General features: G+C 45.4%; 1 protein-coding gene across 1 annotated transcript; it reads left to right on the forward strand.

The window, feature by feature from the left end:
• Window positions 1-2096: 2096 nt before the first annotated feature.
• Window positions 2097-8367, forward strand: LOC120037726 (very-long-chain (3R)-3-hydroxyacyl-CoA dehydratase-like). Its single transcript, XM_038983709.1, has 8 exons — window positions 2097-2286; window positions 3122-3164; window positions 3260-3333; window positions 3687-3851; window positions 3987-4038; window positions 4974-5084; window positions 6318-6445; window positions 8251-8367. The coding sequence occupies exons 1-8, from the start codon at window positions 2206-2208 to the stop codon at window positions 8365-8367; spliced, it is 771 nt and encodes a 256-aa protein (XP_038839637.1). The 5' UTR covers window positions 2097-2205.
• The last annotated feature ends 5086 nt before the right edge of the window (window positions 8368-13453 follow it).

Genomic DNA, 13453 nt, shown 5'->3' on the forward strand with positions numbered 1-13453 from the left:
TTGGAAGGTGAACCTTTGACCCAGTCTGAGGTCCCGAGCGTGTTTTCATCAAGGATCTCTCTGTACTTTGCTCCGTTCATCTTTCCGTCGATCCTGACTAGTCTCCCAGTCCCTGCCGCTGAAAAGCATCACCACAGCATGATGCTGCCACCACCATGCTTCATCGTAGGGATGGTGCCAGGTTTCCTCCAGACATGATGCTTAGCATTCAGAGTTCAATCTTGGTTTCATCAGACCAGAGAATCTTGTTTCTCAAGGTCTGAGTCTTTAGGTGCCTTTTGGCAAACTCCAAGCGGGCTGTCATGTGCCTTTTACTGAGGATTGGCTTCCGTCTGGCCACTCTAGCATAAAGGCCTGATTTGATGGCGTGCTGCAGAGATGGTTGTCCTTCCGGAAGGTTCTACCATCTCCACAGAGGAACTCTGGAGCTCTGTCAGAGTAACCATCGGGTTCTTGGTCACCTCCCTGACCAAGGCCCTTCTCCCCCGATTGCTCAGCTCTGGAACCACCAAGACTCTTCCTAAACTTCTTCCATTTAAGAATGGTGGAGACCACTGTGTGCTTGGGGCCATTCAATGCTGCAGACATTTTTTTGTACCCTTCCCCAGATCTGTGCCTCGACACAATCCTGTCTCGGAGCTCTACGGGCAATTCCTTCGACCTCATGGCTTGGTTTTTGCTCTGATATGCACTGTCAACTGTGGGACCTTTTATAGACAGGTGTGTACCTTTCCAAATCATGTCCAATCAATTGAATTTATCACAGGTGGCCTCCAAGTTGTAAAAACATCTCAAGGTTGATCAATTGAAACAGGATGCACCTGAGCTCAATTGAAGAGTTTTATAGCAAATGGTCTCAATACTTATGTAAATTTAAGGTATGTTTTTTATTTGTAATAAATTAGCAAATTTATACAACCTGATTTTGCTTTGTCATTTTGGGGTATTGTGATGGTATTGTGTGTAGATTGGATCAAAAATGACAAAAAAACTCAGAATAAGGCTGTAAATGTGGAAAAAGTCGAGGGGTCTGAATACTTTCCGAATGCACCGTACCCATAGACCTACAGCATCACAAGTAGGTCAAACTTGATAGTTTAGTGTGCTGGTGCTCTAACCAAGATTTTGTGGGGGGGGGGTCTGGTACATGCATCATCTGCCTTGACCTGTATTACTTGCAGTGGTGTGAACTACTTAAGTAAAAACACATTAAAGGACTACTGAAGTAGTTTTTGGGTGTATCTGTACTTGACTATTTTATATTTTTGCCTACTTTTACTTCACTACATTCCTAAAGAAAATATACTTTTTACTCAATACATTATCCTGACACCCAGAAGTACTTGTTATATTTTGAATGTAAAATGGTCAAAAATCACACACTTATCAAAAGAACGTCCCTGGTCATCCCTACTGCCTCTGATCTGGCAAACTCACTAAACACAAATGCTTCGTTTGTAAATTATGTCTGAGTGTTGGTGTGCCCCTGGCTATCTGACAATAATAAAATTGTCCCTTCTGGTTTGCTTAATATACAGAATTGTAATGGTTTTTACTTTTTATACTTGAGTACATTTAAAACCAAATACTTTATCTCAAGTAGTATTTTACTGGGTGACTTTCACGTTTACTTGTCATTTTCTATTAAGTTATCTTTAATTTCACTTAAGTATGACAATTGGAGTACTTTTTCCACCACTGATTACTTGACTGATTGTATAACAGTCACTTTTTATTGTACCAACTGTGCACGAGCACGTTCCTTTTTTGATTTGTGGTTGTAACGCGCACGTAGCGACAACTGAGCTACGTTCAGTGCGGAAAAACGCACTGTAACGTTCAATTCAATGGAAACGGTGCTGTTCTGAACGACCAGTTCAAAAAGGGGGAAGGCGTGGTTGCGTGGGTTTTGTGTTGGAGGAACGCTGTGCCGCAGTCATTTACAGTAAATTGCTTCAATACACACCCACCAAACGTACCTCAAAGTATGTTCAAGATTGTTTTAGGGAGACGTGTCGTTCAGTACAAACCGTTAAACAACGTAAACGTTCAATCGAACTGAACGCACCCCTGAGTATCCTGGGATGACTGTTTCCGCCTCTAGCCAGCTGTCCGAATGAATGAGGCGGAGGATCTCCATCATTGCTTCTCAGTGATATAACAGCAAGGATATTCATTTCACTAACAGTATCTTTAGATATCACAATGCAGACCCTCACACCCCACGTGTATTGGGCACAGCGGCATGGAGACATCTACCTGCGTGTGGAGCTGAGTGACGCTAAGGTACGTTACGGATGCTCTCCTGGACCGACCTGTCATCGAGCTAGATGGTTAGGATAAGCCAGCTAGATAGTCAACGTTACTTTCAGACACTAATACGTGTATTTGTTTCAGCTCACTGCTGGACGTTGTAAATTGAATGCACGTTGCTGACATGAACACACGACATACATTACATTAGCTACAATGCTCCTTTTGAGAATGGAGTGATATCAGCCCATGCTTACATGTTAGCTCATAAATCTAGCAAGCTAGTTTACCACTTGTTCTATTAGCTATACCGAGTGATAACAAACGTGTAACATGTCACTACTAGACAGAATAACTTACTATATATAATATATAAAACGTATATATATTATATAAAGTTTCCTGAGATCCTGATCCAGTGTTTCCACATTCCAAAATCACGTCGTCATGAGAAGTATGGTTCTCGACGAGGCTAGATAGTAGCTAACACTCAGCTACTGAAGCTAGCTAGATGGCTAGCTACTGTAATTCATATTGAGTTGTAGTAGCTAGTGGTGGTGCATCTACCAAATGTCACGCTTCATAAAAGATTCAGGAATTGTCATGGTGATCGCTGGATCCAATTTAGCCAATCAGCAAACACATAGCTACTCACTCAAGGTGCATGGTGATCACATGTACTCCAGCTACGTAGTACTGTGCGTAATGTCATCCGAATATGTTAAGTGATGTTGTATGTGTGAAGGAAACACATCCATTTCAGTCACTTAGTTTGAGCTCAACCATTGTCCGTGTGGTTTCTATATTTCCCCTTGTAGCTGACAGTCTTCCGCTTTTTGATGCAAGACATTTTCTTTTGCGTTTTTAGAATCTTGATATCTGCGTGCAAAACAACACCCTGCAATTCAAAGGTCGGTGTTTGTGTTACGTTGGAACAGAAATAATGAAAATAACTCTAGTCTGTACAGAGTACATGGTATTAAATCGATGTTCCTTTGTTGGACAGCTCAGGGTCATGGAGCTAAAGGAGACAATGACTATGAGTTCAGTCTGGACTTCCTGGAACCAGTAAAACCTGAGGTATTCTATTATTTTCTATTCCAAAAATGTACTTTTTCATTAGTGATAATACCTCACACTCTTCTCAGTCTCAAAGACAAACATTCTCTTCTGGTACTAGAGATTGTTACTGTTCCCTGCGTGTGGTTTATTATTAAGTGTGTCTTCCACAGGAGGCGGCTCATAATAATGTCTGGAACGGAGCAAATGGAATGGCATCAAACACCTGGAAACCATGTGTTTGATGTATTAGATACCGTTCCACTGATTCCGCTCCAGTCGTTACCACGAGCCCGTCCTCCCTGATTAAGGTGTCACCAACCTCCTGTGGTGTCTACAATTATTATCATACTCGCTGTGTGTCTGTCTGCCAGGTTAGTCACAGGTCGACCCAGCGCCTGGTAAATGTGACAGTGAGGAAGCAAGAGCAGCGTTGGTGGGATAGACTCACTCTGCAGGAGAGGAAACCTCTCTTCCTGACGCCAGACTTCGACCGTTGGCTCGACGAATCAGACGCGGAGATGGAGCTTCAGGCTAAGGTAGTAATGACCAGAGTCAGCTTTGGTACAACTTTTAGATGTAATACATAAGGAAGTATAAGGCTTTATTTATTTGTCTTTTATAAGTGTGTTATGACATTTATTACACCTGATGGTCTGTCTGTTTGTTTTCAGGAAGAGGAGAAGATAAACAAGGTCAGCATCGAGTCAAGAATCCATAAAGACCGTAAGTACCGAGCAGTGCAGCTGTGAACAGCCCTTATCTCTAATCTGAATATTTACATTTCTTGGTAAAGATGCTGTTGGTTTAGACCAGGGATCATCAACTAAGTTCAGCCTCGGGCTGATTTTATTTATTTTTCTTGACCAGTTGGTCGACAGACCGGAAAATAACTACAAATCATTTGTAGACTGCAATTTGACGGCAAGAATCCAAAACAGATCATTTCAAACCTTGCTTAAATCTGTATATGATCATGTCTCTCTCTATTATGCGTGGGAATACTTGAGAACAGATTTTCCAAAATTTAAATCACTTGGAGCAGATTTCCTGGTGTTTTAACACACTTTCATCTCAATGAAAATGCAAAAAAAAAATAAAATAAAATTCTCTCAAAAGTTGGGAGGCCAAATAAATCCACCCGCGGGCCGCCAATTGGAGAACCCTGGTTTTGACTGTGCATCATCTTTTAGTTTATACCACACACAAGTACAAACTACCTTTTTAAGTACTAGATATTTGAAAATGTAAACATCTGAAATGTCATTTCAAATCATTTGGTTTTTGTATAGACGTACAAAACCAACTGACTGGAGTCTCCTTTTGTATTTATTTAATTGAGTTTTATTGAAAGCTGTACAATGTTCTCTCAGCCTACCTGAAGAAGGGCTATCTGTTCATGTACAACCTGGTGGTATGTGTTTTGTTCTCTCAGCCTACCTGGGTCTAAAGAAGGGCTATCTGTTCATGTACAACCTGGTGGTATGTGTTTTGTTCTCTCAGCCTACCTGAGGAAGGGCTATCTGTTCATGTACAACCTGGTGTTATGTGTTTTGTTCTCTCAGCCTACCTGGGTCTAAAGAAGGGCTATCTGTTCATGTACAACCTGGTGTTATGTGTTTTAAAGCTGTTGTATGTTAATATGTGGTTTGTTCTCTCAGCCTACCTGGGTCTAAAGAAGGGCTATCTGTTCATGTACAACCTGGTCCAGTTCCTGGGCTTCTCCTGGATCTTTGTCAACATGACCGTCCGTCTCTTCATCCTGGGACAAGGTCAGTGGTCCGGAGCCTGCTGAGGGTCCAGCCTGTTAGTAGCTGTTGTTTATTGGTTGTCTTGAGAGTTGACTACAGCGTTGGCCATAGACACTAAGTAGGTTAAGTGGTCAGTGTTTCAGGGATGGAAAAGAATACAATCAGAATCTTTCCTTTTCAACAGCTACGGTTGGAACTAGCTACCTCAGAACTGGTTCGTCAACATAATGTAAGAGAGTTAGTATAGATGGCTCATGTAACACTAATATTTACATACATTATCATTCTTCCTCTTTATTTATTTTTTAGCTGAAAGCTGTCTAGTTTCAACATTATTTTTATTCAGTTGTGTTTCTGTGAAGTGATCTGAGTGAGTCGGATTAAACCACACCACCAAGCCGACGTGTTACTTCCTTAGAATAACTAAACAGGCTCTTTATTCATAGATGTGTCAATTTGAATATGAGAAAGGGAACATTGACTCTAGTCTGTAGATGAATTTGTCTTGCAAATAGCTTTGTGGTCCAGTCTGTTTTGTGTTTGTATGTCTTCACAACAATTTAAGAGTTGACAACAGCAGTAGTTGCCACCCTGTTGTGTTTGGTCTATCCACAGAGATACTTGAGGAGACTAATGAGAACGTAGACCTACTGGTGAAATACACATCAATTGGTACTTGGGGTGTACTTCAGGCATACATTTACATTTACATTTAAGTCATTTAGCAGACGCTCTTATCCAGAGCGACTTACAAGTACATACATTCATACTTTTTTGTACTGGCCCCCCGTGGGAATCGAACCCACAACCCTGGCGTTGCAAGCGCCATGCTCTACCAACTGAGCCACACGGGACCATAGCTACATGTGATTGGTGTAGAGTAACTAAAATAGGTTGAGAACCACTGGACTTGATCACGTACAGTATGGAACCAGGCTACTCTGGATATGCAGTGTTTGGCCTAACATGTTAGCACCACTGTGTTCTACCTCTCTTAATTCAAGGGGCTTTATTGTCATGGGAAACATGTTAACATATCTACCTCACTCTCTGTCTCTCTCTCTTGCTCTGTCTCTCTCTCTCTCTCTCTGTCTCTCTCTCTCTCTCTGTCTCTCTCTCTCTCTCTGTCTCTCTCTCTCTGTCTCTCTCTCTGTCTCTCTCTCTGTCTCTCTCTCTGTCTCTCTCTCTCTGTCTCTCTCTCTCTGTCTCTCTCTCTCTGTCTCTCTCTCTCTGTCTCTCTCTCTCTCTTATCAGACTCGTTCTATGACACGTTCCACACCATTGCTGACATGATGTACTTCTGTCAGATGATGGCCGTAGCAGAGGTCATGAACCCTCTAGTGGGTCTGGTCAAGACAGGGGTGTTCCCAGCTATGATCCAGGTATGGTTCAATCCAAACACACAGAAAAATAACTTTCAAAATTACTTGGGTTTAAAAATAAAACACGTGCTAATTTAGGTTACATTGACTTTTAGTTGTTTTTGGTTAGTCAAAGCTAAAGTTAGCGGCAATGGTTTTGTAAACCAACCCAAAGCATAGATTGTCTCTCCTTGCCCATAGGAGACTTTCAGGTTGAGGACAGGAGACTTTCAGGTTGAGGACAGGAGACTTTCAGGGTGAGGACAGGAGACTTTCAGGGTGAGGACAGGAGACTTTCAGGTTGAGGACAGGAGGCTTTCAGGTTGAGGACAGGAGACTTTCAGGTTGAGGACAGGAGACTTTCAGGTTGAGGACAGGAGGCTTTCAGGTTGAGGACAGGAGGCTTTCAGGTTGAGGACAGGAGACTTTCAGGTTGAGGACAGGAGGCTTTCAGGTTGAGGACAGGAGACTTTCAGGTTGAGGACAGGAGACTTTCAGGTTGAGGACAGGAGACTTTCAGGTTGAGGACAGGAGACTTTCAGGGTGAGGACAGGAGGCTTTCAGGTTGAGGACAGGAGACTTTCAGGTTGAGGACAGGAGACTTTCAGGTTGAGGACAGGAGGCTTTCAGGTTGAGGACAGGAGGCTTTCAGGTTGAGGACAGGAGGCTTTCAGGTTGAGGACAGGAGGCTTTCAGGTTGAGGACAGGAGGCTTTCAGGTTGAGGACAGGAGACTTTCAGGGTGAGGACAGGAGGCTTTCAGGTTGAGGACAGGAGGCTTTCAGGTTGAGGACAGGAGACTTTCAGGTTGAGGACAGGAGGCTTTCAGGGTGAGGACAGGAGACTTTCAGGGTGAGGACAGGAGACTTTCAGGGTGAGGACAGGAGGCTTTCAGGTTGAGGACAGGAGGCTTTCAGGTTGAGGACAGGAGGCTTTCAGGTTGAGGACAGGAGACTTTCAGGGTGAGGACAGGAGACTTTCAGGGTGAGGACAGGAGGCTTTCAGGGTGAGGACAGGAGGCTTTCAGGGTGAGGACAGGAGACTTTCAGGTTGAGGACAGGAGACTTTCAGGTTGAGGACAGGAGACTTTCAGGGTGAGGACAGGAGACTTTCAGGGTGAGGACAGGAGACTTTCAGGGTGAGGACAGGAGACTTTCAGGGTGAGGACAGGAGACTTTCAGGGTGAGGACAGGAGGCTTTCAGGGTGAGGACAGGAGGCTTTCAGGGTGAGGACAGGAGACTTTCAGGGTGAGGACAGGAGACTTTCAGGGTGAGGACAGGAGACTTTCAGGGTGAGGACAGGAGACTTTCAGGGTGAGGACAGGAGACTTTCAGGGTGAGGACAGGAGACTTTCAGGGTGAGGACAGGAGACTTTCAGGTTGAGGACAGGAGACTTTCAGGTTGAGGACAGGAGACTTTCAGGTTGAGGACAGGAGACTTTCAGGGTGAGGACAGGAGACTTTCAGGGTGAGGACAGGAGACTTTCAGGTTGAGGACAGGAGACTTTCAGGGTGAGGACAGGAGACTTTCAGGGTGAGGACAGGAGACTTTCAGGTTGAGGACAGGAGACTTTCAGGGTGAGGACAGGAGACTTTCAGGGTGAGGACAGGAGACTTTCAGGGTGAGGACAGGAGGCTTTCAGGGTGAGGACAGGAGGCTTTCAGGGTGAGGACAGGAGACTTTCAGGGTGAGGACAGGAGACTTTCAGGGTGAGGACAGGAGACTTTCAGGGTGAGGACAAGTGATTTTGTATTTAGGGTGAATTATCCCTTTAATGAAGTGTGTTTCAGTGAGTTTTGTTTTGTTTTGTTTGTTGATCTGTCCAGGTGGTGGGTAGGAACGTAATCCTGTTTGTGATCTTCGGTAGTCTGGAGGAGATGCAGAACAAAGCAGTGGTCTTCTTCGTCTTCTACCTCTGGAGCACCATAGAGATCTTCAGGTGACTCTACCTCTATAGTCAATAGAGATCTACAGGTGACTCTACCTCTATAGTATAGTCAATAGAGATCTACAGGTGACTCTACCTCTATAGTATAGTCAATAGAGATGGACAGGTGACTCTACCTCTATAGTATAGTCAATAGAGATCTACAGGTGACTCTACCTCTATAGTATAGTCAATAGAGATGGACAGGTGACTCTACCTCTATAGTATAGTCAATAGAGATGGACAGGTGACTCTACCTCTATAGTATAGTCAATAGAGATCTACAGGTGACTCTACCTCTATAGTATAGTCAATAGAGATGGACAGGTGACTCTACCTCTATAGTATAGTCAATAGAGATCTACAGGTGACTCTACCTCTATAGTCAATAGAGATCTACAGGTGACTCTACCTCTATAGTCAATAGAGATCTACAGGTGACTCTACCTCTATAGTCAGTAGAGATCTACAGGTGACTCTACCTCTATAGTATAGTCAGTAGAGATCTACAGGTGACTCTACCTCTGTAGTATAGTCAGTAGAGATCTACAGGTGACTCTACCTCTGTAGTATAGTCAGTAGAGATCTACAGGTGACTCTACCTCTGTAGTATAGTCAATAGAGATCTACAGGTGACTCTACCTCTATAGTATAGTCAATAGAGATCTACAGGTGACTCTACCTCTATAGTATAGTCAATAGAGATCTACAGGTGACTCTACCTCTATAGTATAGTCAATAGAGATCTACAGGTGACTCTACCTCTATAGTATAGTCAATAGAGATCTACAGGTGACTCTACCTCTATAGTATAGTCAGTAGAGATCTACAGGTGACTCTACCTCTATAGTATAGTCAATAGAGATGGACAGGTGACTACCTCTGTAGTATAGTCAGTAGAGATCTACAGGTGACTCTACCTCTGTAGTATAGTCAATAGAGATCTACAGGTGACTCTACCTCTATAGTATAGTCAATAGAGATCTACAGGTGACTCTACCTCTATAGTATAGTCAGTAGAGATCTACAGGTGACTCTACCTCTATAGTATAGTCAGTAGAGATCTACAGGTGACTCTACCTCTATAGTCAATAGAGATCTACAGGTGACTCTACCTCTATAGTATAGTCAATAGAGATCTACAGGTGACTCTACCTCTATAGTCAGTAGAGATCTACAGGTGACTCTACCTCTGTAGTATAGTCAGTAGAGATCTACAGGTGACTCTACCTCTATAGTATAGTCAGTAGAGATCTACAGGTGACTCTACCTCTATAGTATAGTCAATAGAGATCTACAGGTGACTCTACCTCTATAGTATAGTCAATAGAGATGGACAGGTGACTACCTCTGTAGTATAGTCAATAGAGATCTACAGGTGACTCTACCTCTATAGTATAGTCAATAGAGATCTACAGGTGACTCTACCTCTGTAGTATAGTCAGTAGAGATCTACAGGTGACTCTACCTCTATAGTCAATAGAGATCTACAGGTGACTCTACCTCTATAGTATAGTCATAAGAGATCTACAGGTGACTCTACCTCTATAGTATAGTCAATAGAGATCTACAGGTGACTCTACCTCTATAGTATAGTCAATAGAGATGGACAGGTGACTACCTCTGTAGTATAGTCAATAGAGATCTACAGGTGACTCTACCTCTATAGTATAGTCAATAGAGATCTACAGGTGACTCTACCTCTATAGTATAGTCAATAGAGATCTACAGGTGACTCTACCTCTATAGTCAATAGAGATGGACAGGTGACTACCTCTATAGTATAGTCAATAGAGATCTACAGGTGACTCTACCTCTATAGTATAGTCAATAGAGATCTACAGGTGACTCTACCTCTATAGTATAGTCAATAGAGATGGACAGGTGACTCTACCTCTATAGTATAGTCAATAGAGATCTACAGGTGACTCTACCTCTATAGTATAGTCAATAGAGATCTACAGGTGACTCTACCTCTATAGTATAGTCAATAGAGAGCACCATAGACAGGTGACTCTACCTCAATATAGCTCACATCCAGATAACTGCCAAAATAAAGGAAACACGACATAAAGTTGCTTCAATACACCTTGTCATAGATTCTACAGGTATCTGGAACTCTATTGGTGTCTGGAACTCTATTGATGGTGGTGCAAAACACTGTATTAGGATCTGACTCTTTTGTTATAACCTTAACTTTAGTCTCCTAACCTGCTATCGATGTATCGTAAAAATAGTGGTCTGGTGTAAGAAACATGGTGTAAGGAAATTGTCATCAATCAATCAAATGTATTTATAAAGCCCTTCTTACATCAGCTGATGTCACAAAGTGCTGTACAGAAACCCAGCCTAAAACCCCAAACAGCAAGCAATGCAGATGTAGAAGCACGGTGGCTAGGGAAAACTCCCTAGAAAGGCAGGAACCTAAGAAGAAACCAGGCTCTGAGGGGTGGCCAGTCCTCTTCTGGCTGTGGAGATTATAACAGTACATTGTACTCTGGGTACTCTGCACCATTACTGCCATGATACCCGAACAACAAACATCTACAGGACTGTTTCTCCAGCGCAGACTGAAATATGTTCCAGGATTCAACCGATTACATTGAGGAGTTTACCACATCAGTCACCGACTTCAGTAATAAGTTCATCAACGACGTCATCCTCACAATGACCAGATAGACAGACCCACCCACCCACCCATGGATTACAGGAAACATCCGCACTAAAGGCTAGAGCTGCCGGTTTCAAGGAACGGGACACTAATCCGGACACTAATCCGGACGCTCATAAGAAATCCCACTACGTCCTCCGACGAGCCATCAAACAGGCAAAGCGTCAATACAGGACTAAGATCAAATCCTACTACGCCGGCTCTGATGTGACACGGCTTGCAAACTATCACGGATTACAAAGGGAAACCCAGCCGGGAGCTGCCCAGTGACACGAGCCTACCAGACGCACTAAATACCTTCTATGCTCGCTTCGAGGCAAGCAACACTGAACCATGCATGAGAGCACCAGTTGCTCCGGACGACTGTGTGATCTCGCTCTCTGTAGCCGATATGAGTAAGACCTTTAAACAGGTTAACATTCACAAAGTCACAGGGCCAGATGGATTACCAGGATGCGTACTCGGAGTATGCTCTGATCAGCTGGCAAGTGTCTTCACTGACATTTTTCTTCTACTACTTTACTGCATTTATTGTCTCCTTGATCAACTCCAATTCACATACCGCCCCAACAGATCCACCGATGACACAATCTCAATTACACTCCACACTGCCCTCTCCCACCTGGATAAGAGTAACACCTATGTGAGAATGTTGTTCATTGACTGCAGCGCAACGTTCAACACCATAGTGTCCTCCAAGCTCATCACTAAGCTAAGGACCCTGGGACTGAACACCTCCCTCTGCAACTGGATCCTGGTCTCCCTGACGGGCTGCCCCCCCCCCCCCCCCCCAGGTGATGAGGGTAAGCAACGCTGACCCTCAGGGCCTCTCAGGGGTGCGTGCTTAGTCCCCTCCTGTACTTCCTGTTCACCCTCAACTGGATCCTGGTCTTCCTGACGGGCTGCCCCCCCCCCCCCCAGGTGATGAGGGTAAGCAACGCTGACCCTCAACACAGGGGCCTCTCAGGGGTGCGTGCTTAGTCCCCTCCTGTACTTCCTGTTCACCCTCAACACAGGGGCCTCTCAGGGGTGCGTGCTTAGTCCCCTCCTGTACTCCTTGTTCACCCACAACACAGGGGCCTCTCAGGGGTGCGTGCTTAGTCCCCTCCTGTACTTCCTGTTCACCCTCAACACAGGGGCCTCTCAGGGGTGCGTGCTTAGTCCCCTCCTGTACTCCCTGTTCACCCACAACACAGGGGCCTCTCAGGGGTGCGTGCTTAGTCCCCTCCTGTACTTCCTGTTCACCCTCAACACAGGGGCCAATCAGGGGTGCGTGCTTAGTCCCCTCCTGTACTCCCTGTTCACCCACAACACAGGGGCCTCTCAGGGGTGCGTGCTTAGTCCCCTCCTGTACTTCCTGTTCACCCTCAACACAGGGGCCTCTCAGGGGTGCGTGCTTAGTCCCCTCCTGTACTCCCTGTTCACCCACAACACAGGGGCCTCTCAGGGGTGCGTGCTTAGTCCCCTCCTGTACTTCCTGTTCACCCTCAACACAGGGGCCTCTCAGGGGTGCGTGCTAGTCCCCTCCTGTACTTCCTGTTCACCCCTCAACAGAGGGGCCTCTCAGGGGTGCGTGCTCAGTCCCCTCCTGTACTCCCTGTTCACCCACAACACAGGGGCCTCTCAGGGGTGCGTGCTTAGTCCCCTCCTGTACTTCCTGTTCACCCTCAACACAGGGGCCTCTCAGGGGTGCGTGCTTAGTCCCCTCCTGTACTTCCTGTTCACCCTCAACAGAGGGGCCTCTCAGGGGTGCGTGCTCAGTCCCCTCCTGTACTTCCTGTTCACCCTCAACCGCGTGGCCGCGCACGACTCCAACGCCGTCATTAAGTTTGCTGACGACACGACGGTGGTTGTCCTGATCAACAATGAAGATGAGACAGCCTATAGGGACGAGGTCAGCGTCCTGGCAGTGTGGTGCAAGGACAACAACCTTTCCCTCAACGTCAACAAGACAAAGGAGTAGATCGTGGACTACGGAAAACCCACGGCCAAGCATGCCCCCATCCACGACTGGGCTGTAGTGGAGCGGGTTGAGAGCTTCAACTTCCTCGGTGTCCACATCACTAAGGAATTGAAATGGTCCACACACACCAACACAGTTGTTAAGAAGACACGACAATGCCTCTTCCCCCTCAGGAGGCTGAAAAGATGTGTCATGGGCCCTCAGGTCCTCCAAAATGTTCTACAGCTGCAGCATCTTGACTGTCTGCATCACCGCCTGGTACGGCAACTGCTCGGCCTCCGACCGCAAGGCACTACAGAGGGTAGTGCGTATGGCCCAGTACATCACTGGGGCTGAGCTCCCTGCCATCCAGGACCTCTATACCAGGCGGTGTCAGAGGAAGGTACCAGGCGGTGTCAGAGGAATGCCCTAACAATTGTCAAAGACTCAAGCCACACAAATGATAGACTGTTCCTCTGCTCCCGCACG

The sequence above is a fragment of the Salvelinus namaycush genome, unplaced genomic scaffold (genome assembly GCF_016432855.1).
Source record: "Salvelinus namaycush isolate Seneca unplaced genomic scaffold, SaNama_1.0 Scaffold1836, whole genome shotgun sequence".
NCBI lineage: Eukaryota > Metazoa > Chordata > Actinopteri > Salmoniformes > Salmonidae > Salvelinus > Salvelinus namaycush.